The sequence below is a fragment of the Zootoca vivipara genome, chromosome 6 (assembly GCF_963506605.1).
Source record: "Zootoca vivipara chromosome 6, rZooViv1.1, whole genome shotgun sequence".
Classification (NCBI taxonomy): Eukaryota; Metazoa; Chordata; class Lepidosauria; order Squamata; family Lacertidae; genus Zootoca; species Zootoca vivipara.
Window position 1 is genome coordinate 270408 of NC_083281.1, and position 27616 is coordinate 298023.

The 27616-nt window shown below is 48.1% G+C and overlaps 2 protein-coding genes across 4 annotated transcripts in view; both read left to right on the forward strand.

Moving 5' to 3' along the window:
- Positions 1-3902, forward strand: part of PDE4C (phosphodiesterase 4C) — a 90049-nt gene extending 86147 nt beyond the window's left edge. For both annotated transcript variants that reach the window (XM_035119374.2, XM_035119373.2), the window contains one exon: positions 1026-3902. In XM_035119374.2, coding sequence (XP_034975265.2) covers positions 1026-1532 — 507 coding nt within the window. In that variant the 3' untranslated portion in view covers positions 1533-3902. The remainder of the gene's footprint in view (positions 1-1025) is intronic.
- A 7964-nt stretch (positions 3903-11866) lies between these two features.
- RAB3A (RAB3A, member RAS oncogene family) lies at positions 11867-27397 on the forward strand. 2 transcript variants are annotated; one of them, XM_035119121.2, is made up of 5 exons: positions 11867-13101; positions 21581-21808; positions 24604-24722; positions 25641-25765; positions 27082-27397. In XM_035119121.2, the coding sequence occupies exons 1-5, from the start codon at positions 12970-12972 to the stop codon at positions 27273-27275; spliced, it is 798 nt and encodes a 265-aa protein (XP_034975012.1). In that variant the 5' UTR covers positions 11867-12969; the 3' UTR covers positions 27276-27397. The 2 variants fall into 2 exon arrangements, with proteins under 2 accessions (XP_034975012.1, XP_034975013.1); XM_035119122.2 differs by lacking the exon at positions 11867-13101 and adding an exon at positions 14900-15323.
- Positions 27398-27616: the final 219 nt, after the last annotated feature.

Consider the following 27616-nt stretch of genomic DNA (forward strand, 5'->3'; position numbering starts at 1 on the left):
TCAAGGGAAGTAATAGTACCCCTGTATTCTGCTCTGGCCAGACCTCACCTGGAGTACTGTGTCCAGTTCTGGGCACCACAGTTCAAGAAGGATACTGACAAGCTGGAACATGTCCAGAAGAGGGCAATCAAAATGGTCAAAGGCCTGGAAACAATGCCTTATGAGGAACGGCTTAGGGAGCTGGGTATGTTTAGCCTGGAGAAGAGAAGGTTAAGGGGTGATATGATAGCCATGTTCAAATATATAAAAGGATGTCATATGGAGGAGGGAGAAAGATTGTTTTCTGCTGCTCCAGAGAAGCGGACAAGGAGCAATGGATTCAAACTACAAGAAAGAAGATTTCAACTAAACATTAGGAAGAACTTCCTGACAGTAAGAGCTGTTCGGCAGTGGAATTTGCTACCAAGGAGTGTGGTGGAGTCTCCTTCTTTGGAGGTCTTTAAGCAGAGGCTTGACAGGCATATGTCAAGAATGCTTTGATGGTGTTTCCTGCTTGGCAGGGGGTTGGACTGGATGGCCCTTGTGGTCTCTTCCAACTCTATGATTCTATTATTCTATGAAACCAACCACCTGTCTCCTTGATCCTTGCCCATCCTGGCTTATAAAAGCTAGCTGGGAAGGGCTGGGCGATGGGCTTTGCGGGGTGGTGAATGCTTCTCTCTGTGAGGGAGCCTTCCCACACCTGCTGAAATAGGCGTGCTCTGGTCCATGGGGTCACGAAGAGTCGGACACGACTAAACGACTAAACAACAAACCTCTTCTTAAAAAAACATCTTTAGATGCAGCCAATATGGCCAACTATCGCCCAGTCTCAAATCTTCCATTCTTGGGCAAGGTGATTGAGCGAGTGGTTGCTGAACAACTCCAGGCACACCTGGAAGAAGCAGACCACCGAACTTTCCGGTCACACCTTGTATTTTATTTTTTGGGCTTTGGCTTTGAATTGAGACTGGTGTCCTGGGAAGGGAAGGGCGTTCCTTGCTTCTGCGTCCTCTCAGCCCCCGTCTTTGTCTCTCTTCTGGCAGGTGGGATTTATAGACTATATCGCTCACCCGCTCTGGGAAACCTGGGCTGACCTCGTCCACCCGGATGCCCAGGAGATCTTGGACACCCTCGAAGACAACCGTGAATGGTACCAGAGTATGATCCCACACAGCCCCCCGCCACCCCTCGACGAGTTGGCATCCGAGAAAGGAGCTCCCGACAAGTTCCAGTTCCAGCTCACGTTGAAAGAGGAGGACGGAGAGGAGTCGGGTGCAGAGAGCCCCCTGGAAGAGGATCACAGCGATGTGAAAACCCCAGAGACCACCGACGACTCAGAGTCAGCCCCCGAGCCTCTGCTGTCCCCCATTGCCAAGCAGGGCAGCCCCCCAAGGAACATGCTGGCAATGCAGAACTTTGATAACCAGAGGACACTCTCGCAGAGTGATGGGGGCTCAGCCACGGGGGCCGCCACCGAGACCGAAAGGAGGACAACCGAGGCCGGTCTTGATCAAGAAGGGAATATCACCTTCCTGCCCCTTGGGACGTAAGGGGGAAGTGGGGTTGGGGAAAGGCACTGTTGTTGCGCCATCTTGGCGGCGTCATGGGGTGGGTGTGTCTTGAAAGGCCTCTCCACCACCGGAAAAGGTCCGCCATGGTGGTTTCCTTGCCCTCTTCCCGAGAAAACTGTGGAAGAACGCCAACGGCGGGCGTGGGCCCAGGGGCAGAAGGCCACGCCTCGCCCCTCCTGTCTTCCTCCCTGCATTTTCCGCCCATGGAGCCTGGGTTGTGCCACAAGCCCAGCCGTGGGGATAAATCTTCCCCGTTCCTCCTGGGAGCTGCGTGGTTTCAATGGGGACAGAGCCCATGGGAGAAGAGGATCCATGGGTGACCGCAAGCTTTGTGGGCACAGGGTTGCGAGTTCCGTCCCTGACAACTCCGTTTTTTAAAAAAAAATGATTTGGGGTAACCTTGCCAGGTTGAGAAAAGGCCTCCCCCCCCGCCCCGCCCCGTCTGTGAGACTGAGTTTGAGCATTCGTTGGGGGTCAGTCTAAACACATATGAACCGCCCGACTTGGATTCTCTCCAAATGTTGGTCTCTCTGGTGAGGTGGCGGAGCTTGGGCTGTGCGTGGTCCAGGTTCAAATCCCACTCCGGCTTGAGACTTTGTGTGCAACGTAGGGATGGAGAGGTGAGATGCACTGGACTGGAGAAGGCCCCTTTGGGCGTTGCTTCTGCAAGCGGAGGGCTGTGCCGCTCTCCCCAGCACAAGCAAACCAGTATCCCTCCAGTGACCCGAAAAATTGCTCTTCACCCAACAGGCTCCCCACGGTAGCAAGAAGCCCTTGCCCTGCAATGGGATCTTCACCTCCTTTATCTTCTCCCTTTCGAGGTCTGCTCCTGGAACCTGCAGAAATCCAGGCCTTGCTCCACGTTTTCTCGCCCCCGATAGCTGCGCTGGAAACAAACTTCTGTAGGCTAACGTCCCGCGCTGTCTTTTCTCCTCTATGGAAATATTTATAGACAGCTATTTTAAAAAAACGAAAAAGAAACCTGCCATGTTTTTTCCCTTAAAGGCACTACTTTGGAATGAAAACACCCCTTACATTTCCTCCCCCCACCCTTTCCATTTTCCATTAAGGGGAAAATGCTTATGTTATTTGATCAGGAGTGTTTATTTTTTCCTTTTGCGGTGTCTGCCCCCCACCCCCACCCCGAAAGGCAGGACGGATATAAATACTTTCAGGATTTGGGAAAGAGATGAAGCTGGGTATTTTTAAAAGGAGATTGGGGTTGGGGATGTTCTCGAGAACAAAATAGGAGGTGAATTAGACATCCGGGGGGGGGGTGTACCGTATTTTTCCTTGTGTAACACGACCCCGTGTATAACACGATCTCTATTTCTGGAGACTCAAATTTTTGAAAATGGGGGGAGATGACCCCCATGTATAAGACGACCCCCGTTTTTTAACATCATTTTAGAGTAAAGAAACCTAGTCTCATACATGGGAAAGTACGGTATGTGAGGGAGAGAGACCCCGGGGGTTACTTCATCTTCAGAGCAGTCCCCTTAAAACTCATATACAAGCAAGGAAATTGGGATGGGGGCCACAACAAATGAGGCTACCCCCTTTAATTTATAAGGAGACGAGTGTGTCTTTATTTTACGGAGCTTTTGTAGCCTTATGTTTTAACAATAATAACCTGGAGGTGTTGGATTTGAAATGTGCTAATCCTCACAACCAGTCTGCTCACCCCTATTTCGTTGTCCGATACTGAAATTACTGTGACTTGTGTTCAGAAACGCTGCATTATGTGTGTGTATATAATATAATATTCCCCCCCCCACATGGCACTTTGAGTTTCCTGGCCGGCCACTGAGGCCTTGGCTAGGAATGGCACCTTGTTTTTCTACAACACATTGTCTCCCCAAATATAATTTCCATGTAAAACCAAAACAAATGCTGATTTATTTTATTATATATATATATATTTAAAATCATGCTATAAAGCTACGGCACTTGAAACCTAAGTCTCTGCACCAAAGATCTTGCGATAACAGAAATAACGGGCAAAAAAAATGTTGGCGGGTGGGAAGATGGAAGGGGGGGGTGAGTTGGTTGTGATTATTATTATTTATTGAATTTATATACCGCCCTATCTATACCTGGAGGTCTCAGGGTGGTTTGCAGTGGCACTGGTGAGGGTGAGGGAGAAGGAGATATATGTAAATTTCGGAAGAAATTTAAAAGAAGAGAGAGCCGATAATATGATGGCTGAGAACACACTATTATTATTATTATTATTATTATTATTATTATTATTATTTACATCACTTCATTGTAAAAAAAACAACAACCTCAGAAGCAGTTGGAAGCTGAGGCATCCCAGTCAGATGGGCGGGGAACAAATAATAAAATTATTATTACGATTATTAAGGGCAACAGAGGATATGAAAGGGCCCTCTGGACTGGTGTCTTTTATTTAAGGGGTATTATTTACACGATAACAGAGGTAGATTTCTCTCACTTTATCACATTCTGCCATCTTCCTCCATAAAACCACGCTGCTGCTGCAGCACAGGAAAAATATGGTATGGAAATAAACCAGATGCGCGCTGAGTGAAAACGGAGGAGAGTGGCCGCCCCGAAACTTTTGCGGGTGCCAAAGCGCCTTGCTGAGGACCCCCCACCCCTGGTAGCCCCGCCCTGAGCATGCAATAAAAAGGACATCTGCAGGGGGTCTGAGATGCAGAGGTGCAAGGGAAGGGCCCCCCCAGCCCTATAAAATAACCAAGGGAACTCAGTGGTTCTGTGGTAGAACACCTGCTTGGCATGCAGAAGGTGCCAGGTGCGTCACTGGGTAGGTCTTGGCGGGGTATAAGGCGGTTTCCTGCATTCCTACCATTAAGGGGAGATTCCAGGGTGAGAGACAACTCAACAGCCCAGCTTGTCAGGGCGCAAGTCCCCCCTGGGTGGGTCCATGCGGTCAGTAAAAGAAGGAAGTTCCAGCCAAGGAATTTGGAGCAAAACAGCAGTCAGGAGACCACAATCTTGATGGTTGCGCAACAGGTCCCCCCCCCCAGGAGTAAGAACCCCGAGCGTGGGGTGACCTCCTCTTTTAAACCTTCCCTCTTTCCCCCAGAATACACTTTGAGAGGCATCATTAAGGCATCATCGCTACATCACTAGCATGTCACAAATGGGGAGGGGTAAAAGGTAAAAAATAAAGGACCCCTGGAGGGTTAAGTCCAGTCCAAGGCGACTTTGGGGTTGCAGCACTCATCTCGCTTTCAGGTCGAGGGAGCCAGCGTCTGTCCGTAGACAGCTTTCTGGGTCACGTGGCCAGCAGGACTAAACTGCTTCTGGCGCAGCAGGACACCGTGACGGAAACCAGAGTGCATGAAAATGGCGTTTACATTCCCGCTGCAGCGATACCTATTCATCTACTTGCACTGGCATGCTTTTGAACTGCTAGGTTGGCAGGAGCTGGGACAGAGCAATGGGAGCTCACCCCATTGTGTGGATTCAAACCACTGACCTCCTGATCAGCAAGCCCAAGAGGCTCAGTGGTTTAGACCAGGGGTGGCCAACTCCCCAGAAGACTGTGATCTACTCACAGAGTTAAAAACTGGCAGTGATCTACCCCCTTTTGTGGGGTTCAGGTCAAAGTTGTTGAGCTTTTTTAGGAAGGAAAGCCCTGTTTTGGGGAAGGTTGTTGAGCTTTTTTAGGGAGGACAAAAGTCCCGGTTTTTTGGGTGCAGGGCAATTTAAATCTTGAACTTTGGGGAGGGAGCCAAACTTGTTGAGCTTCTTTGGGGGGAGCCAGTGATCTACCACAGACGTCCAGTGATCTACCGGTACATCACTATCTACCTGTTGGACGTGCCTGGCTTAGACCAAAGCGCCACCTATGTCCTAAGGGAGGGGTATACAAGGGTTACACAAGTTTGACATTAGGTCACTTTCTCAGATCCCTTTCCCAATGCCTCTTAAGTACCCATCCACGAAAAAGCGATAAAACCTGACATCTCCTTGCCCTCAGGACTTGTCTGCCTCTGCGGATGTCTATTGTTGCCCCCCTGGGTGGGGCACCGTGGGTGTGCTCTCCCGTTGGGTAATTATGGCGGTTGCCCTGATCCTGCTTCTTGGTTCATGGAGGGAGGTGGAGCCCAAATTCACCTTTCTCAAAAGGATAAAAGAGCATTGGAATGAGGAGAGTCTGTTAAAGTATGGATTTTCTACGAATTTATAAAGCTAGGCATCTCTCCTGGGCTGTTAAGTCGAAAGGATACGTTCAGGCATAATATCTGTAACATTGCAACAACTTTAAAGATGTGCCCCGCATGTCATTTCCCTAACACTGTTTAAATTCGTCATTTCCCCCCGCAGAACTATGAGGACTAGAATGTTACTTTATTCACTGGCATGCAGAAGGTTCAAGTCCTCCAGGGCATCTTTAGGTAGGGCTGGGAGAAACTCTGCCCAAAGCCTATGCTTCCTATGCTGCTCTTCAGACGGTTCCTTTATTCAGAACCATGAGGACTAGACCCTTGCGCTGTTTTGGTGGAAAGAACAACAGTTTCCTAACGGTGCCCTCTGATTTCCAGATCCGTTGTCTTATGATGAATGAATGAATCTTTATATGCATCAGCCATTGGCCATAGCAATAAAACAACCATGCACTATACAATGAATAGAAATAAAAAGTCAATTACAGTATATCAAATACATTTTGGGGTTTCGACTCCATAGTCAAATGGTGGATCTTATTATGATTGCCCCGGCTAAAAACCTTGCCACCTTTGCTGTCACCTGCTCATCTTGATCTGCCAAGAGAAAGGACACACTCTCTCTCTCTCTCCTCCATCTTTCTTTCTTTCTTTCTTTCTTTCTTTCTTTCTTTCTTTCTTTCTTTCTTTCTTTCTTTCTTTCTTTCTTTCTTTCTTTCTTTCTTTCTTCTTTCTTCTCTCTCTCTCATCTTGATCTGCCAAGAGAAAGGACATTGTGGCAGTGGCTGGGTGACCTGGAATGGACAATAAAAGAGGGGTGATAATCTCATTCCTCAAGTCCAGGGGTAGGCAACCTAAGGCCCGTGGGCCGGATGCGGCCCAATCGCCTTCTCAATCCGGCCCACGGACGGTCTGGGAATCAGTGTGTTTTTCCATGAGTAGAATGTGTCCTTTTATTTAAAATCCATCTCTGGGTTATTTGTGGGGTATAGGAATTTGTTCATCCCCCCCCCCCAAAAAAAGATAGTCCGGCCCACCACATGGTCTGAGGGGCGGTGGACCGGCCCACGGCTGAAAACGGTTGCTGACCCGTGCTCAAGTCTTTATAAAGAGGGCAAGCCATGTCTTACGTCTTTCATGGAAGAAGAGAGGCTCTGCCGGGGCATTTGGCGTTTGCAGGAGGATGACTCTTCTTACAAGGCCGCCTGCAGCTCAAGGAAATGACAAATGCCCCTTTTCACCGCTCGCCCCCAACCCTCCTTCCCGCTCTGCAAATCCGTCACTGACAGGCCCAGCTTTCGAATAACATAAATATTTAAGCCCAAGGTGGGATGGCTTATCTTTCCTGCCGGCTTGTTGCTTCCCCTCGGCACCCTTGATTCATTGCATGCATGTCAACACCCGGTTCAACATGTCTCCACGAGGATTTGTGGATTGCAATTGGGGGGCCAGTTGGGCCAGCCTGCAAGACCTCCCATTTCCCTTGGTTCTCAAACTTAATCCGTTCTGGAAGTCCATTCCAAAACCAAAGCATTCCAATACGAAGGAGCGCTTTCCCATAGGAAATAATGCAAAACAGATTAATCCGTTGCAGACTTTTAAAAACAACCCCTAAAATAGCAATTTAATGTGAATTTTGCTATCTAACAAGACCATTGGTCCATAAAATAATCAATAATCAATGTACTGTACTATAAAATAAAGAAGACAGTATTGCAGATGATAGCAATTAAAAAAAAATTTTTCTTCCCCGCACTGATGGCAGTCATTGTTTAGATGGGGGGCTATTCTCAATTTCCGCAGCCACACAATCCATCAATCAGTAGCTGAACTGGGTTCCACACAGTCACAGAAACAAATTAACCAGAAAAGCCTCCAAAACAAAAAGGCAAAATAAAAAGCAAAAACAAAAGCGCCAAACTTAATCTGTTCTGGAAGTCCCTTTGATTTCCGAAATGTTCGGAAACCAAGGCGTGGCTTCTGATTCTGGGCTGCATCAATAGGAGTATAGCATCTAGATCAAGGGAAGTAATAGTACCACTGTATTCTGCTCTGGTCAGACCTCACCTGGAGTACTGTGTCCAGTTCTGGGCACTGCAGTTCAAGAAGGATACTGACAAGCTGGAACGTGTCCAGAAGAGGGCAACCAAAATGGTCAAAGGCCTGGAAACGATGCCTTATGAGGAATGGCCTAGGGAGATGGGTATGTTTAGCCTGGAGAAGAGAAGGTTAAGGGGTGATATGATAGCCATGTTCAAATATATAAAAGGATGCCATATAGAGGAGGGAGAAAGGTTGTTTTCTGCTGCTCCAGAGAAGCGGACACAGAGCAATGGATTCAAACTACAGTGGTACCTCGGTTTATGAACACAATTGGTTCCAGAAGTCTGTTCATAAACTGAAGCGTTCATAAACTGAAGCGAACTTTCCCATTGAAAGTAATGGGAAATGGATTAATCTGTTCCAGACGGTCCGTGGGGTACTTAAACTGAAGCGTTCATAAACTGAAGCGAACTTTCCCATTGAAAGTAATGGGAAATGGATTAATCCGTTCCAGATGGGTCCGCGGAGTACTTAAACTGAAGCGTTCATAAACTGAAGCATGGGTGTAATTGGTTCCGGAAGTCTGTTCATAAACTGAAGCGTTCATAAACTGAAGCGAACTTTCCCATTGAAAGTAATGGAAAATGAATTAATCCGTTCCAGATGGGTCTGTGGTGTTCATAAACCGAAAATTCATAAACCGAGGTGTTCATAAACCGAGGTTCCACTGTACAAGAAAGAAGATTCCACCTAAACATTAGAAAGAACTTCCTGACAGTAAGAGCTGTTCGGCAGTGGAATTTGCTACCAAGGAGTGTGGACGAGTCTCCTTCTTTGGAGGTCTTTAAGCAGAGGCTTGACAGGCATATGTCAAGAATGCTTTGATGGTGTTTCCTGCTTGGCAGGGGGTTGGACTGGATGGCCCTTGTGGTCTCTTCCAACTCTATGATTCTCTGATTGGTGCAGGCAGCCCAGAAACAGTAGCCGACAGCCACATCGGACATTCGACTTCCAAAAAATGTCCGGAAACCGGAAGACTTCTGGGTTTCTGGTGTTTGGGAACCCAGGCGTTTGGGAACCAAGGTCCCACTGTATTCAGAAAAGTGGTGGCGTTATATCAGGGGCGCTGGAGGTTTCAAGGTGCAACTTTGTTACCAATGTGCTTGATAAGAAGGTAAGATATTGAATGACAAGCAGCTGGAAGTGAGAGCTGGGGTGTCTCCAGAAACTCTTTTGCAGGAAGGATTCGCACCCATACCAAAACTTTAGGTTTGCACATTCAAGGTGGATCAAAAGGTTCTTGATGCCCTAGTGCAGATTGCTTTTTAAAAAGAATCGGGCTTTTTCTGTCCTTAGGACGTGGTGCACAGGCAAATCTGGAAGATGATACAATCCAAACTGTGCATAAGCAAATCTTTTGCAAAACGTGCAAGAAACTGGAGGTGTGAAGAAGGCAATGGAGACAGGGGAAGTCAAATGGCAAGGGAAGCACAGATGAAAGGCATACCTTCCAACAGAGAGGGAAATCGGCATGTCCTATTCCATAATGATAATAATATTTTATTATTTGCACCCCACCCATCTGACCGGATTGCCCCAGACACTCCGGGCGGCTTCCACCGTATATAGTAACAGAACAAAACGTATATAGAAACAGAACCGATGTCTTCTAAAAGTTAGATAGCCACTTATCTCCTTGGTTCGGGGGGCTGCATAACTTCTTCCCCTTCCAACATTTATCCCATGAAAATAGGGACGTGCTAAGGAAGTAATAATATAAAAATATATTATTTATACCCTGCCCATCTGGCTGGGCTTCCCCAGCCACTCTGGGTGGCTTCCAGCAAAATATTAAAATACAATAATTCATCAAATCTTAGAAGCTTCCCTAAACAGTGGAAAAGAGGGATCAAATTAGAAACCGGGATGACTTCTGTAAATCCTGGGAAATAGGGGCACTCGGAGGGGGGTGCAGCTAGGCCGTGCCTCTTTGCATGTGCAGAGTGCCTCCCCTCTGCAGCAGCTGTGAAGGGATCCTTCCTGGCCTACTGCCCCTCAACCTCTCCTTTGCCTCCTCCCAACCAAACCTTTCCAAAACCTAAACTTAAAATTGGAGTTAGGTTGCCACCTTGTGGCCACAGGGCAAGTCTGTAGACTCTTCTGCCACATTGCAACAGGTTTATGAACTGATACAAATCCTGTTTGTTCTCCCTTCCAGCACCAAAATAATAATAACAGTGGACCTTTCCAGTATAGAGGACATTTGTGACGGAAAAAGTTGATTCTGTTCTTTTTCTTCAATTTTTATCATTCAATTTCTGCTAATATGGAGTTATTTGTACAATAAAGTTTCATATACTCTTTAAATATTTTCCATTCTCTGAGTGTTTTTTGTTTCGTCTCATTCCAGTCAGGAGGGGAGAGATTCTTCTAGAAAGAGAAGGCTCCCAAACCGGTGATTCCTTGGGTCTATTACTTGGAAGTACCTCAGGGGTAGGGTTGTCTAAGGGGTGTGTAACTGACAGAAAGTACCACTTTGTTAAGAGCTAAAGTATTGTGTGAAACAACTGAGAAAACCTTGAAGTGAAATAACATTGTAAACTGAAGTCTCCAAAGTGTTGTCCACCTGTGTCATATACCGGTACTTCCTTGCTAAATAAAACCGTTCCTGTTTATTTGAACAAGTCCTGCCTGAGACTCCTAATTATTAAGTTTTACCTCACGCAAGTCCCCTACAAGATAGTCTGAGGTAGTTTGAGGGAATTTGTGGAAGTGGTGTTCTGTGAGGTGGGCGCTCTATTTGGAAGTGAGAGGATGGGCCCAACGGCACCAGTGGGAAGAGGGTCGTCACGCCATCGCATATTAATTGGTGGCAGACAAGTTTAAACCCACACAGAAACGTACCCAGAGACACAGAACAACCAGTTTAATAAAGTAGTGGAGTTGTTTGATTAAAAGGAGGAAAAATTCCTGTCAGAAAATGACCAGCAAGCGCCAAGCCAAAGAGACTCAGGATGACGCAGTGCAGGGAGCTACTGCATCTGAGGAAAATCCTCATACTGAAAGAGAGGTGATAAGACTAAGATTGGAATTGGCTAAAGTTGAAGCAGAGAAAGAAAAACATAAAGTTGAACATAAGTGGTGTTCTGTGAGATGGGCGCTCTATTTTTAAATGAGAGGACAGGGGCCCAACAGCACCAAGGGGGAAAGCGCCATCGCGCCTGTCAGGGTTTGTTGCGACTACTCTTGAGTAACGACTGTCCACATGCTTGTCTTTCAGACGTTTTTATTGGTGCACATTATTTACAGTGTAACGGATTGCTCATATCATGTCTACCCACTCGAGTCAGATTCCTGCACTAAACTCTTTTGCGTTTTCGACCAGCATAAAAGCCTCGGAACTGAGAAGCGCCTCCCTTTCCTTCTCTTTCGCAGTTCCGGCGTCGGAGGCACTGGTCTTCTGTCTGCCCTACTCCTGTCCACTCTTTCCGCCTCTCTCTCTTCCTGCCTATGGAGCAGGGGCTCTCTAGTCCTGCCAGAGCCCTGGCACTCCTTCTCCGCTTCCTGACTCACCCCTTCAGACCCCTCGCTCTCATGGCTGCTTGGAGACGGGCTGCTTCTGATGGGGGGGGGGGGTTTCTCTGTAATCCCTTCCCCTTACAGCGCCGTTGCAATATTCCCAAACCTTTGCAACTTGACCCATATCTTCTAATGTTGCTCTCTCATTTGGAAACAGAGCAAAAGTTTTCTCTGTCTTAGTAATAACACTATGTTCACTTTTTCTTTTGGACATCTATGAGGAAAATAAAACGCTGGAACCGAGCGGGGGTGGGGAAAAGCGGTTTTCGCTTCTCTGGGCCACAGGCTCCCGAAAACCAGCCAGTCTAGGCAGCCAGGTAGCCACTGTGAAAGGAAGGAAGGAAGGAAGGTGGTGTTGTGTACCTAGTCATATGGGAGCTATTCTTCCTGCGCACAGGGTCCGCCTCCTGGCTGGCGTGACCCGACCAATCACCAAGCGGAGGTGAACTCTCCAATCAGAAGCCGACAGTTAGTCTAGTTCTGGCAGTTGGCCAGGGACTGTCAGCTGACCTTAGGCAGGCATACACTCCACATGGGGTTCTTCAGAGTGCTGTTCAACTCTGGTGTTTGTTAATAAAAGGAATGTTGGAAACAGAACTCACTCAGCCTCTTTCTAGTTGTGGATTTAACATTGGCGACGAGGATGGGAGACGAGGATGGGATGCTAGCCCCTCCAGTCTGAGGCCTGAGTGCTTACCACCGCACCTCCCTGCTGCTCCGGCCAGCGCCACCTAACTGCCACGCTGGACACCTCAAGGAGCGCCAGCGACGAAGAAGGGCCTGCAGGGCCTTCACAAGCACCTGCCACCGATCAAGCAACAGTCACAGGTATGAAAATCGCTACTGGGCAGAGTAGGCTTCCCCCAGATTTCGATATGAGTCACCCGGAGTAATGGCGACAATGGCTCCGCCGGATAGAGTTATGTGCGGCTGCAAGGGTTCACCAGAGAAATTGATATGGTAGGCATACTACTGATGGCTCCGCCATCACTTTGTTGGAAGGGTTGATGGCACCGAAGGATATAGAAGACTGCTCCTTCGATGAGCTAACTAAGGCTATGACGGGGCATCTGGCGCCCCAGCCAACCAAGAACCACCGCCATTACGATGTTGCCCATCGAGGGCAACAAGCACAAGAGTTGGTGAGCGAGTACATAGCAGCACTGCGGGCAATCGCGATGTATTGCCAGTTCTCTAACTTATATGAATGACTGCTTGGCAGGGAGTTGGACTGGATGGCCCTTGTGGTCTCTTCCAACTCTATGATTCTATGACTGCTTGAGAGGTTCATAATCGGCGTGCGCAACGGCCGTATCCACCGCAAGTTGCTGGCGAAGGACGACATTACGATGGTGGAAGCCATAAATATGGCGACGGTTTTTGAAAAGGATGGTGCCCACGAAAAGGGACCTAATCCCTGAGTGGATGGGGGCACGCATCACATTCAGAGAGACCGCTCATCTTCGAGTGATTCCCACCATGAGGAGGTCCATCGAACCCTGGACCGATCTGACCGAAACTACCATCCCCAAGCCACACATGCATCGTTAGACCAGCGTCAGTCCAATCCGCGCAATACCTGAGCCAGCTGCAGGGAGAAGCATGATCGTAAGACGTGCAGGTTCCGTGACCTCATGTGTCAGGGATGTGGAAAGACTGGACACATCGTGCGAGTCTGCCGTTCCAGGAACACCAGGACATGCACCAAACAGCGCATTCATGAGGCCCTCGAAGAGGAGGAACTGCAGTCAATCTCTTCGGCCAGGGTATTTCAATTTCCATTCCCAGGGTCCAATAAAATTAAAGTGAGAGTCAAAATAGAGGGAAAACCATGCATAATGGAGCTCAGCGTATTCCATAATATCGGCAAAGGCATTTAGAGAGCTTTTCCCCGAATCCACACAGTCTCCATGGTCCAGGTTGCACATAGACTTTGCAGGTCCTTTCCAGGGCCAATTGTTCCTCATATTGGTAGACTCCCAGTCCAAGTGGCTCGAGGTTACGCCGACCTCAACCACCTCCAGTCGAGCCACCATAAACGCACTCAGGAAGTTATTCGCAGCTCACGGTTTACCTGACATCCTGGTAAGTGATAACGGCGCCACTTTTACTTCAGCGGAATTCCAATAATTTGTTTATAAGAATGGAATCCGCCACGTTAGGTCTGCTCCAGCGGAGTTTTTGCTGGCCCAACATGTCACCCCTAGCACTACAACCGGCCGTAGCCCAGCAGAGTTGTTAATGGGAAGGAGGCTCATGACTCTCCTGGATAGCATACATCCCGACAGGGCCTTAGAGCAGCGACCATCCACTGTGGAGTGGAAGGCACCTAGGGGTTTTGCCTCAGGGGATCTGGTATATGCCTGCAACTATGGGTCGGGTCAAGGATGGGTTCCAGGCATCATAGGCCGATGCACTGGCCTGGTTTCTTATGAGGTGGTGCTAGAAGGGGGACTGGTTTGGAAAAGGCATCTTGACCAGATCAGGGCCAGGGCATTTTCCAAACCAGAGCAATCAGCGGAGTCACAGGATGAGGCTAGCTGGTGACTCGGTGAGTGGAACAGGTGGAAAAACAGAGGGTTTGCCGGCAACCGAGACACCCCAGCCGAGTGACCTCGGGCCAGAGTCCTCGGCTGACCCGGGACCACTTACTCCAGCAGAACCGCCCCAGCCGGACACACCCTGTGGAAAACAGGTAGTGGGGGAACCTCCCCAGTCACCTGCACAGATACAGGAGCCGCGGCGGTCACAGTGAGAACGGAAATGGCCAACACACTTAAAGGACTTTTATTGTTCATGATGTTTGGCATTTGGGGGGAAGGGGTGTTGTGTACCTAGTCATATCGGAGCGATTCTTCCTCCGCACAGGGTCTGCCTCCTGGCTGGCGTGACCCAACCAATCACCAGTCTTTCTAGATGTGGATTTAACAGGTGGGAAACTCTAGAATCTGAACTGAGAACTGCAGCCATTTTGTTGAGGCAAAAAGCAGAGAAAGGGAGGAAATAATGCCAGGCGGGAAAGTTCTGCAGCCTGTCCTAAAAACAAAAGTGAACGAACTCTTTTTGTGATGGCTGAGTGATGCTGCAACTCAGGTGATGTTCGAGGACAACTTAAGAAGTATAACTAATGTTATGAGAATTATAAGGTTTAAGATATAAAACAAATGTTCATAAAGGTACCAGGCAGACACAGCCATAATTATATAAACCACATGTCTGAAACATGTGCCATTTTGAATGGGAAAAGACTCCCTGTTGTCTCTGTGCTCACAAATCCTGCCTTAAGGGCACATTTGGGTATGAATAGGTTGAACCTGTGACTTGGACTCAGAAATTAAGTATTTTGAAACATCGGGTGAGCATTTTTTTGAGGTAAAAATCATGGCGATAATTGAACAGAAAAGCGCAACAGCAGACTATCCTGAGGTGAAAAATTGGTCAGAAATTCCCCTCGTGTCGTGGTCTTCTACTGATTTGCGTGATTTATTTCTGGATGACCAGCATTTATAGGACTCTTGAGGCGGCTTAAGAACCCTTTAATAAAAAATAGAATAAGAATAAATAAATTCCCCTCAGGGTCACGCGATTTGCTTCGCCACAGATACGCCTAGAAGGCGGGGGGGGAGGAAAAAAATGGCGGGAGAAAGTAATCTCGCGAGGTTTCGTGAGGCTTCTCCCCCTCCCCCCGCATCCCTCCTTAGAAATAAGCCCCGTTGGGTTTTATTCAAGCTGGTTACAGGGCTGCCAATCCTAGGCGATCCACCAATCGCGTGGCGGGATAGGTAGCTCCCACGAGCCCGCCTCCAGGAGCTGTCAAGGCGGAGGCGGCGCTTTGCTCCCTGACGTCACCCGCTCTATTTGCATAGCCGCCCTCCCCTTTCGGAGCGCTGGTGACGTCAGCCCGGGTTCTGCAGGCAGGTGCCGTCGCCTCGCACCGCTTGTGCTGCTGCTGCTGCATTTGCTGCTAGACCCGAAGCGCGTTCCCGAGGTGAGTGCGCGCCTTGGGCAACCCCCCCTAGCTTTGCACCCCCCTGGGGCCGTCTTTGCACCTTTCCTGCATTGCACCTTTTGCACCCCTGCATTGCATGCGAAAGAACGCGTCTCTTGGGGGGTGGGGTAACCTTCATTTGACACATGCAAAGAAAAAGAAGATGCAAAATTGCAAAGGTGGGGGGGGGCAAGCCTAAAGCGCTGGATTCTTTACCAAAAACATAATTTAAAATGGAGGTGTTTTGGACAGGGGTGATGCTGGTTTGCTAACGGGAGCGGTGCTTTCCGCCTTTTTAATTCTGCATTTTCTTGCAATGGGCGGCGATGGGCTAAGCTGGAATTGCTGGCCTGGCAAAAGAGGCTTCGGCGATGCAGATGGTAAACAGGCGGATTGGGAAAGGAGGGACCGGGGGGGAGGGGGGAGCGAGCAGCGCAGTTGGAAAAGGAGCCAGATCTGCTGGTGGGGGGGGAGGCAGATTTTGCAAAATAAAGCAAAAACCCCAACTCAAAAAGCAGGGGAAAAACCTCCCCAAACCTCTTGGTTTTGTGGATCCGAATCGCTTTGGCCGGAGCTCACCTTTCGTTTGACAAGAATGAGCTTAAGATGGCTTTTTCTTTCTACCTCTGCCCCCTTTTCCAGCTTGCCAGTTGCAAAGCTAAAAAATAAAAAAATCAAGGCGGAGAGAGGCAATTCATTCACGTGTTTTGGATCCTCTCTCTTCCCCCCCCCCCTTTTGCAGACCATAATTGCAACCCACTGCGTGCTTCTCTGGGGTGAGCGATGCAGCATTGAGTGTAGGCAAGAAGGAGATGATGTTTTTTGGGTGCTTGCCTTGCCTTTTGCACAGGAAGGAGAGAAGGTGGAAATGGATTGGGATGGGGTTCACCGCCAGCGTTAGCCCTACTCGGAGTAGACTCATAGCATTGCATACACCCCTTTTTCCGGGATGTACCCCCCTTTTTTGCAATTCCATCTCCTTTCCTCTTGGTTCCCAGCGGAGAGGGACGTTTGCAACTGGATCAGATTTGGGCAGCGGGAGAAAGGAGCATGTGTCCTGTTGATGGACGGCTGTCCAGGCCAAAGGGCTGCCACGCGACGCCTGGCATATGAATGATTGATGCCCGGGTGCCAAGGGCAACCAGGAAGCTGGGCCCTATTGATGTCGCCAAGATGGACGTATTTTCTGTGGGGACCGGGGCTGATGATGGCTGTCGGCCTGGGTGGAGGGCTGGATTTACGTCTAAGCTCAACAAGCGCTAGCTCTACTCTCTTGGTGGCCCCCCAAAAATTAAAGAGGGAAAAAACTGGATGTCCAATTCCAAAATATAAGATAAAAAACAAACAGAATAAAACCTCCATCCAGCGACAGTGTTTTGTGTTGTGTTGGCTCCTCGGATGTAAGTCATGGGCCCCGCCTGCTATCCTGCTCCCTCAAATATCCCTGCTTTGCTCCTTTCTATATATAGGGTGCCGGCATTCTGCATGGACTGGTTGCAGGGCAACAGGTGCAAATGGCTTGAGATACCTATCAGGTCCATAAATGACCATTCTAGCATCTATTCAACACAAAAAACAGCAACAATTTGTTGTGGACAAATAACAGCTGGACAGAGAAAGGGCCCCATTACCTTCAGGGGCCACAGGGCCACATCAAACCTAAATCCGGCCCTGCCTGGGTGGCATTTAAAAGTGGGCTGCATGTGTGTGAACCAAGTATGTGGGGCAGGGGAGGAGGAGAGGGCCTGTTGGTGGCTTAGGTGGAGCCCCCTGTTCAGGAGCAGTCTATCTGCGGACAGGCAAAGAGATGGGGCCCTGCTGCTTGAGCATCTGGCTCCATTGTTGTTGGCCGTTAGATTGTTTTCGGCAGGATTAGATCAAATCTCGCATGCGGCCCCCGGGCCTCTCTTACCAAGCCCTTGGCAGCTCCTCTTGGTTTTGGATTGGCTGCAGTGTTGCTCTCGAACTCGGACCAGGTCTCTTGGAGGTGAAATTTGCATTGGTGGCTCCTCCCACTCCTGGCCCCACCCACCGTGAGGCTGTGCGGCCCTCGGGACAATGGCACAGTGCAGAATGTGGTCCCTGGGGTCACGCAGGGCTGGCGGGGAGGGCAGGATAGGGGGAAGCAAGGCAGACGAGGGCCCCGGAGAGATCTGGGTTCAAATCACTGCTCAGCCATGCACCGGGTGACCTTGGAGGCCATTGAGTGTCTTCTCATCCTTTCCTACCTCGCAGGGTTGTTGTGATGATGAAATGGGGAAGGGGAGGGTGGGAGCAACTTAAGCGCCCTGGAGGAAATGCAACAAATATTTACAATGTTTGAGATGCTGCATAATAAGTAGAATAGTTGTTTTCTGCATTATTAGAGGGATTCTAATAATAATTTATCTAGGCAATAAATATATTTATTATTATTATTATTATTATTAAGTAAATTTGTATACCGCCTGATAACTGCAGGTCTCAGGGCAGTTCACAAGATAAAATTGCAATATAAAACCACAAAATGCAGAATAAAAATAAAAATGAGAACAATCCAATAGTGCCCCAACTCCCCAACACATTTTAAAAGGGCATTGGATGTTGAATCAGCCAAAGGCCTATTTGAAGTGAAATAATTACATAATTACTGATATGTAATAAAAAACTTTATTATATGAGGAAGCCTCAGAGGAAATATGGAATACACAGTAAATAACAATATTATGATTATTACAGCAATTCTTGGAGCAAATGTGAGTTATGTAATAAATAACAATAATATTATTTTGATCATCCAGAAGAGATATCTATATCGAGTAATCCTCAGAGAAAATATGGGATACAGAGCAGATAATAACAATTTCATTATTATCAGAACAATTCTTGGGGCAAATGTGAGTTATGCAATGAAACGACTGTACTTTTATTTCAGTCATCCTTGGAAGAAAGAGGAGACATGTAATATTCTTATTACTATGGATATGTTGTTGTTTTTATTTTGATTATGTATTTTTATATTTTGATTTTATTCTGTGAACCGCCCTGATAACCTCTGGGTATAGGGCGGTATATAAATTCAATAAATAACAACAACAACAACAATATTATGTCATTATGCAGCCTATTTTCATTTCCCGTAAGCAAAATCAGTGGGTGGGGGTCCCCGTTCTGGGTGGGGAGGGAGCGGAAAGTAGGGCGTTTCCTGCCCTCCATGAAAGTTTGAATGCAGCCGCTTTGCATTCAGGTCCCAAGTTCATCGCCCTGGGGAGCTGTTGCTGCCAGTCAGAGCAGGCATTACTGAGTTAGGTGGGCAAGCTGGACTGGATTCAGCATAAGGGCAAGCTGGACTGGATTCAGCATAAGGCAGCTTCTTTTACCCCTCTGTGTGTTGTCGGGGTTGCAGAAGGAAGCAGACCCCGCAGGATCGCAGCCAGCAGGGAGCTTGTTCCCGATGTCAGGGACAGAACATCCCTGCGTGGGCAAATTTAGCTTTCCGGACCGCCTCCTCTGACGCAGGAAAACGTGGCTCTTCTTCTTCTTGCTCACAGATGCACGATTTTCTCTCCCTTGCTGGCAAGAAGGGAAAAGTGTGTGTCCATGTGCAAGGATATCTGGTGCGTTTTCGGACTACAACTCCCATCGGCCAGTGCCGCTGAAGGAGAAGGATGATGGGCATTGTAGTCCACCAGCATCTGAAGGAGGGGCACTGCGTTGACACCCCACTGCAGTCGGGGCTTGAGATATCCGTGGCCTGAAAAAGCCAGATCAGCCCTCTTCCCGTAGCCAGACTCTTCCCAAATTTTGCTGGGGTGTGTGTGTGTCAATGCTGCATGCCACAAACAGCCAGGCAGTGGGGGGGGGCGCAAGTTGTCGGCCACCTGGTGTGTGTGTGGGGGCCATCTCCTCTCCATTTCTTCGAAGGAAATAAGGAGTTTTCCGTCAGCAAAAGCAAGCTGCCCGTCTCTGTCTTGATCTCACTTAAACCCATTTCCTTGTTATGCTTCTTTGGGGTTTAGCTTCTTTGCCATAATTAAAATTCCTGGAGGTTTGGGGTGAACCGGGGGGGGGGCGCATCCTTCTCAACGCGGCTTGGGGACACCCCCCCTCCCACGTCCTCCCTGATGCATGAAAATACCGCTAACTAGGATCTGTTTTTATTATTATTATTATTTAATCCTCCCCGGCCTGGGTGTGCAAATGTGTCTCCCCCTCCCATAAAATCCCGGTTGAGGTTGCTTTGACGCCTCCTGTAGGAACGGCTCGGCGGCCCCAAGATTTGCATGATGCGAGCGACTGGCCATTTAATTAGCTAAAAGGGTTATGCAGAAGGAAAAGTAGGCCGTGGAACAAAGCATGGGGGTTTAAGGGCCGGTTATAAGGGTCGCGGCCCTCCCCACCCCCAGACTCCCGGGGAAATCTAGCCGGAAGCAGCATTTTGTGGACAACACCATCATCAAAGAGAGATCTGCTCATTTATTTTGCTCAGCTTTTTAAATCCAACAGGGTTAGAAAGGGATCTGGGCAGTCAGTGGGTAAATGATACGGAGTGGGCTCGATTGGAAAAGATGGCGACGGATTCGTGGAAATGAACAATCCTTGTCTCCATTCTGGATTCTTAAAACTTGCCTTGGGGTTGATGCATCCCCACCAACATTTGCAACCGTAATGCATGCATTTATTTAGAAAGGTAGAGATGCTTTATTTTTTTATGGTGCACGGCAAAACACAGCAACGAGTGATGGGATTTGAAAGGGCTGAAAGTCTTTGCCGTCTTGTTTTCCTTCGCATAGACACTTCAACCCCAGTGGAAGGCAGGTCTCTGGATGTCACTTTGACTAATAACCACATATTAATTATTATTTTCCCCTTCCGCAAACACTTTTCGCCAGCTCGCATTTCCAGGGAGCGTACTCTGGCTGGTGAGCTGCATTGCAGGAGGGGGAGGAGGAAGGGGGATGCAGAACGGAAACTGGCTTTCGTTTTCTTCCCAGTCTGTTGTAATGACGCTGGTCCTTTTTTGCATAGTTAAGGGGGAAAGACAGGGCTATGAGCCTTGTTATCGTTACTATTTTATGTTTGCCCATTTTACGCTCACGACAACCCTTTGAGGGAGGCTCCTTTGAGAGACAGATCTCTTATAATGATGGTGGCGGTGATAATTTATCAATATGCCACCCATCTGACTGGGTTGCCCAAACCACTCTGGGTGGCTTCCAACAAATTAAACACATTAAGCACAGTAAAACTTGAAACATTAAAAACCTCCCTAAACAGGGCTGCCTTCAGATGTCTTCTAAACATCAGATAGTTGTTTATTTCCTTGACATCTGGTGGGAGGGCAGGTGCCACCACCGAGAAGGCCCTCTGCCTGGTTCCCTGTAACCTCACTTCTTGCAGGGAGGGAACCGCCAGAAGGCCCTCAGGAGATGGACCCCGGTGTCCGGGGTGGAGATGTTCCTTCAGGTCTACTGGGTCGTTGAGGGCTTTCAAGGTCAGCGCCAACCCTTTGTGTTCGGAAACGTCCTGGGAGCCAGTGAAGGTCTTTCAGGACCAGGGTTACATGGTCTCAGCAGCCGCTCCCAATCAATAGTCTAGCTGCCGCATTCTGGATTAGGTGCAGTTTCCGGGTCACCTTCCAAGGGAGCCCCACGGAGAGAGCATGGCAATAGTGCAAGCGGGAGATAACCAGAGCATGCACCACTCTGGCCAGACAGTCTGTGGGCAGGGAGGGTCTCATCCTGCGGACCAGTTGGAACTGGGAGACAGCTGCCCTGGACACAGAATTGACCTGCGCCTCCATGGACAGCTGTGAGTCCAAAATGACTCCCAGGCTGCGCACCTGGTCCTTCGGGGGCACAGTTGCCCCATTCAGGACCAGGGAGTCCCCCACACCTGCCCGCCCCCCAGAAACAGTCCTTCTGTCTTGTCAGGATTCAACCTCCATCTGTTAGCCGCCATCCATCTAGAAGATGCCCCCTATTTTTGGAGACTCAGATTTAAGAAAAGGGAGGGTTTTTTGATGGCCCTGTGTATAAGACGCCCCCTAATTTTTGACATTAATTTTTGGGGGGGGGAGCCTAGTCTTATATACGGGAAAATGTGGTCTTTTTAAAATACCCTTTGAAAGGTTTCCCATTTGAAACAAGCTCTTGCTTTGGTTTCTCTTTAACCCTTTCTGGCTTCCCCGGGTGTCTCCTGGGGTCCTAGCGAGGGTTCCCCCGGCGGGCCCCCCACCCCGCCGCTCACCCCCTCGCCTCCCCTTCCTCTGTCCCCAGATGGCCTCCGCCACCGACGCCCGCTATGGCCAGAAAGAGTCCTCCGATCAGAACTTTGACTACATGTTCAAGATCCTCATCATCGGCAACAGCAGCGTGGGCAAGACCTCCTTCCTCTTCCGCTACGCCGACGACTCCTTCACGCCCGCCTTCGTCAGCACCGTCGGCATCGACTTCAAAGTCAAGACCATCTACCGCAACGACAAGCGCATCAAGCTGCAGATCTGGGTAAGGAAAGGGCCCGCCTCGCAGGGTCGCTCGCCAAGGGTTCGCTCTTCGTTTTATTGGCCAGTCACTTCATTTGGTTGACCATCTTTTTCCGTGTACAGTGGAACCTCTGCTTACGGACATAATCCGTTCCAGAGGTCCGCCCGCTGGTCGAAAAGGGGCGCTAGAAGAGGCGTCTTGTGTGCATTCGGTGGTAGCGTGCTTCTGCGCATGCGTGAATCACGGCAAACCCAGTGTTTACTTCCAGGTTTGCCACGGACGCAACTTGGAACATCCACGAGACGAGGTGTATGTAAATCAAGGTTCCACTGTATAAGACTAGGTTTCTCCCCTAAAAATTATTATTATTAATAATAACTAATAATAATAATAATAATAATAGTTTATTATTTATACCCCGTCCATCTGGCTGGGCTTCCAACAAAATTTTAAAATACAGTAATTCCTCAAACATTAAAAGCTTCCCTAAATAGGGCTGCCTTCAGGTGTCTTCTAAAAGTCAGATAGTTGCTTATCTCCTTGACATTTGATGGGAGGGCGTTCCACAGGGCGGGCGCCACCACTGAGAAGGTCCTCTGCCTGGTTCCCTGCAACTTGGCTTCTCGCAACGAGGGAACCGCCAGAAGGCCCTTGGTGCTGGACCTCAGTGTCCGAGCAGAACGATGGGGGGTGGAGACGCTCCTTCAGGTATACTGGACCGAGGCCATTTAGGGCTTTAAAGGTCAGCACCAACACTTTGAATTGTGCTTGGAAACATCCTGTAGATCTTTCAAGACCAGTGTTATGTGGTCTCAGCGGCCGCTCCCAGTCCCCAGTCTAGCTGCCGCATTCTGGATTAGTTGTAGTTTCCGGGTCACCTTCAAAGGGAGCCCCACGTAGAGCGCATTGCAGTAGTCCAAGCGGGAGATAATGTCCAAATTTTGGGGACGTCTTATACACAGATAGATCCTCCTCCTCCTCCCCCCCCCCCCGTTTTCTTAAATCGGAGTGCCCCAAAATAGGGAAAAAGACAGTATATGCTGCCTTTCGTCAAAGGATTCCAGGGCGGCGTATGACGTTAAGAACCCGTTTTTGGGGGGTTCAATAATAAAAACAGGATGAAAAGCAGAATGGTAAATCACATGTGTGGTGGGAATGTACGATAATAAGAGAGTTCTGGGGTATAATCCATAATGAACTCAAAAAGATCTTCAAACTCTCCTTTAAAATAAACCCCTCTGAAGCCTTCCTGTGAGGTATTCTGTCCATCGAAATACCAAAAAAATACAGAAGCCTCTTTATGCACGCAACCACAGCGGTTAGGATTTTAATACCAAAAAATTGGAAAGGCAGCACAAAAACCCACTGGCAAGCGAAATTGAGAGTACAGTGGTACCTCGACTTCCGAAGGCGATCTGTTCCGCGGCGCTTTTCAGAAGTCGAAACCTTCAGAAGTCGCAGTGTCCATTTTGCGCATGCGCAGACCGCGTGCCCGCAGTGAAAATACTTCCGGGTTAGCGGACTTCGGAAGTCGAAACCTTTGGAAGTCGAGGTGCCACTGTGTTTAGAATTGGTGAAAATGACGGAGAATAAAAGGAAACTCAAACCAGAAAGTCTGTAAAGATTGGATCTTTAAAGAATATCTCAGAAAGTATTGTGATCATGTAAATCTCCTAACAGATTTAGACTGAATCTTGAAATGTTAGGAAACTATGAAACCTAAAATTTCTTTTGACAAATATCAGAAAAGAATGATGATGATGAAGTGCGTACAGATCAATACGGTGTAAAAAGTACAAGGAGGTGGACTGGAAGTTAAAGGGTGTGAATGTTAAATGATATGTTAGTTTATGTCAGCGTTTGTGGTTTGTTTATGTTGTTTTGTTTATGTTTTATGTCAACTGTTTTGTAATAAAGAATCTTTTTAATAAAATAATAATAAATAAATAAATAAACAAACTTGCAAATAATAAAAAGATAATGAAAAGCAGAATGGTAAAACGTTCGTTAAAACAGTCTGTCTGTCCTTCTGGCTTTTAACAGCCCATAGATTATTTAATAATAATAATGATAACAACAATAATTTTATTTATACCCCGCCCTTCCCAGTCAAGACCGGGCTCAGGGCGGCTAACAACAAAAATATCAACGCAAGTATAAAAGAAACAATTCAATTAAAATGCAGATTAATACAATGTTAAAATTCAATTTTAAAATTAAAAATCTACAAGTAAGATAAAACCATTCTAAGATAAGATAGCCAAAGAAGAATGTTTTCGCCTGGCACCTAAAGTTAGTTTAGTTTAGTTATTTGTTTGATTTGTTTACTGCTGTTCATAAGATTGGTTCGCAGAGTAATAACAACTCACCCCTCCCCACATATATATTTAAAAATAAAATTATAAAAATTCGCCACGGTATCATTAAAATATATCCCAGTGGTGTACTACCATATAAAAGCATAAAACCACATAGCAAAATCATAGGTGCTTAGGAAGATGTGAAATTTAACCTGTGTCAGTATTTTAACTTCTGGTATATCTTAAGCTACTGTAAATTTTTCTTGGGTGTTATTTTACTTTTTTGTAAGCCACTCTGAGCCCTGTGGGGTTTTGGCTTTTCTTTTTACAATCAAGCAGTGTATAAGTTTGATGAAATAAACCCTACAAAGGAAAAGAAGGAGGGATCTTTCAATGGGACCGAAAGAGCCCCATTTCTCTGCCAAGAAAGAGCTCCTTCCGGCTGATGTTGGGGCAGAATTGGGGGCCTGATCCTGCCGGGCCGCTCTGTCACAACCTCTCTTGGCCTTTCCCCAGGACACGGCCGGGCAGGAGCGATACCGGACCATCACCACCGCCTATTACCGGGGAGCCATGGGCTTCATCCTGATGTACGATATCACCAACGAGGAGTCCTTCAACGCCGTCCAGGACTGGTGAGTCCCGGAGGAGACCCTGGGAATAATAATTTTTATTAATTTTCCATTATAATCCAATAATAGCCTCACTGTACCAATACCAAGATATACCCTACTTTCCCGTGTATATGATATGTTACTGTTCTAGTTAAATAAATTGTTTAAATTGTTATTAAGGAAATGATTATTTTCCTCCTTCCAACAAAGTACAGCAGAAAAGTTGTCCAAATATAAATTGTTGACTTATTAAACCTCACCATAATTTCATAATTATCTGTCAATGTATTTCTAATAGTATAACCAAATCAGTAATTTTTGATATAACAGTAAAATACGACTCTGAAAATTTATTATTCCAAAAAGGAAGCCTCCCTCTGCTTGTAAATATTAAGTTTATACCAGCAAGAATGAGTCTTTCTGTAAAAAAAGTCTTGCTGACTAATGATTTAAATTGTGATGTAAATTGTGATTTAAATCAAATCCACCTTGAGTGTGGGCAATACAGAAGTGTGACTCTGGGGGAGAAAGAGACTGAAGGCTGCCCTTTGCTAGCCCAGATGGGGGGCAATGGAGGGCAGAGAGCTCTCAGCTTCTGAAGCACATAGTCCAGTGGTTGGAAGGGCCCCTGAGGGTCATCCAGCCCACCCCCTTGACTGAAGCATCCCTGACCGATGGCCTTCCCACCTCTGCTTAGATACAGTGATGGCCAAACTCAGCCCTCCAGCTGTTTGGGGACTACAATTCCCATCATCCCTGACCGCTGGTCCTGTTAGCCCTGGGATGATGGAAGTTGTAGTCCCAAAACATCTGGAGGGCAGAGTTTGGCCATCACTAGCTTAGAAGCTCTGCAGGAAGGGGAGGTGGTGAGTGGTCTTTTTGGCTGTCCAAACAGTCTTCCCATGACCCCCCTCCTTGCCGCTTCCGTCTCTCCGCCAGGTCGACCCAGATCAAGACCTACTCGTGGGACAACGCCCAGGTCCTGCTGGTGGGGAACAAGTGTGACATGGAGGACGAGCGGGTCGTCTCATCGGAGCGGGGCCGCCAGCTGGCCGAGCACCTGGGTGAGTTGGCAGCCGGAAGAAGGCGCTCCGGGGAGAGAGAGAGGGGAAGCAGGAAGGGGGAAATCCAGGAGGGGGAGAGGCTTCAGGGCTTTGCAAGGTTTCTCCTCGGCCACCAAGGATGACTTTGGCCTGCCCAGCGGGGTTGTTGTGACGATGGCGGGGTGAGAGGCACATGGGCAGCGCCTTGAGCTCTTGGGAGGAAAAGGGCGCATCAGTGTAATAATAACAATGGAGAGGATAGTAGTAAAAATAATGGTGTTTCATGATGGTAATAATAATAATTGGTGGCTAAAAGACAGTGGCACCTTGGTTTACGGAGGTGATCCATTCCGGAAGACCGCTTGACTTCTGAAAAGCGTTCTAAAACCGAAGCATTTCCTTCTGGAAGCATTTACTTAACAGTAAACTCAATACGGAAGCCGCAGAGCATGTTTGACTTCTGAAAAGCGTTCGAAAACTGAAGCATTTCCTTCCGGGTTTTCGGCGTTCAAAATCCGAAACGTACAACTTCTGAGACGCTCAAAAACCGAGGTGCCGCTGTTATAGTAAGTGGTATGATAAAAATCATTAATGGTGATTCATAGAATTGTTCGAGTTGGAAGGGACCCTGAGGGTCATCCAGTCCAGCCCCCTGCAAGGCAGGAATCCCGGTTCAAGCATCCAAGACCGATGGTCACCCAACCTCTGTTTAAAAACCTCCAAGGAAGGAGAGTCCGCCATGGCTGTCAAACGGCTCTTACTGTCAGAAAGTTCTTCCTGAGATTTAGTTGGAATCTCCTTTCCTGGAACCTGAAGCCATGAGTTCAGGTTCTACCCTCGAGAGCAGGCGAAAACAAGCTGGCTTCCATCTTCCATGGGACAGCCCTCTGTAGGGAAGGTTTTTAAAACATTTGACGCTTTGTTGTGTTTTTAATGTTCTGTCGGGGGCCGCCCTGATTGGCTGCATATAAAGGAAATAATGCTAACTTATAATAATAATAATAATAATAATAATAATAATAATAATACATAGAAGAAGATGATTCAGGTGTTAATGATATAATAATGGAAGAAGAATGAGGGGGAATACGAGGCGGGGGAATATGAGAGAGGTTTGCCCTTGGGCGGGGGCAGTTTCTCTGTCTCTCCCCCCCCTTGTGTTTGGCCAAGGCAGGAGGGTCTTTGCCTTGTTGGGGGTCCTGCCGGGCGTTTTGAGATCCCTGTTTCTCCTTCCAGGGCTCTCTTGCATTTCCTCCCCCCCCCCTTTGCTCTCTGTCTCTCTCTCTGTTCATTATTATTCTTTTTTGCCAATCCCACCCCCTCCCCCTCCGCACCAGGGTTCGAGTTCTTTGAGGCCAGCGCCAAAGACAACATCAACGTCAAGCAGACCTTCGAGCGCCTGGTGGACATTATCTGCGAAAAGATGTCCGAGTCGCTGGACACGGCCGACCCCGCCGTCACCGGGGCCAAGCAGGGTCCGCAGCTGACCGACCAGCAAGCCGGGCCCCCGCACCAGGACTGTGCCTGTTGAAGAGACTCCCAGGCGGAGCCCCCCTCACCCCGAACCTCACCCCGTCCCCCTCTCCTGCCGCACCGTCCTCCTTGCCTGCCTCATGTCTCCCCCCCCCCGCCACCTCCCGAGTAACTATGGAGTCCTGGCCTAGCCATTTCCCCACCCCCATTGACCCATCCCATTGCTTTATCCTTTGTGGGGTTGTTGGTTTTTGGGGTGGGGTGGGGGGAACGAGACCCCAAACCTAGGAGGGGTGTAAAAGCTCAAAAACAAACCACCTCCCTTCGCTCACCTTTAAGGGACGGGTGAGAATTAAGCCCCCCACCTGTCTTATCTTTGTGGATTGTCTTTTTTTGTGT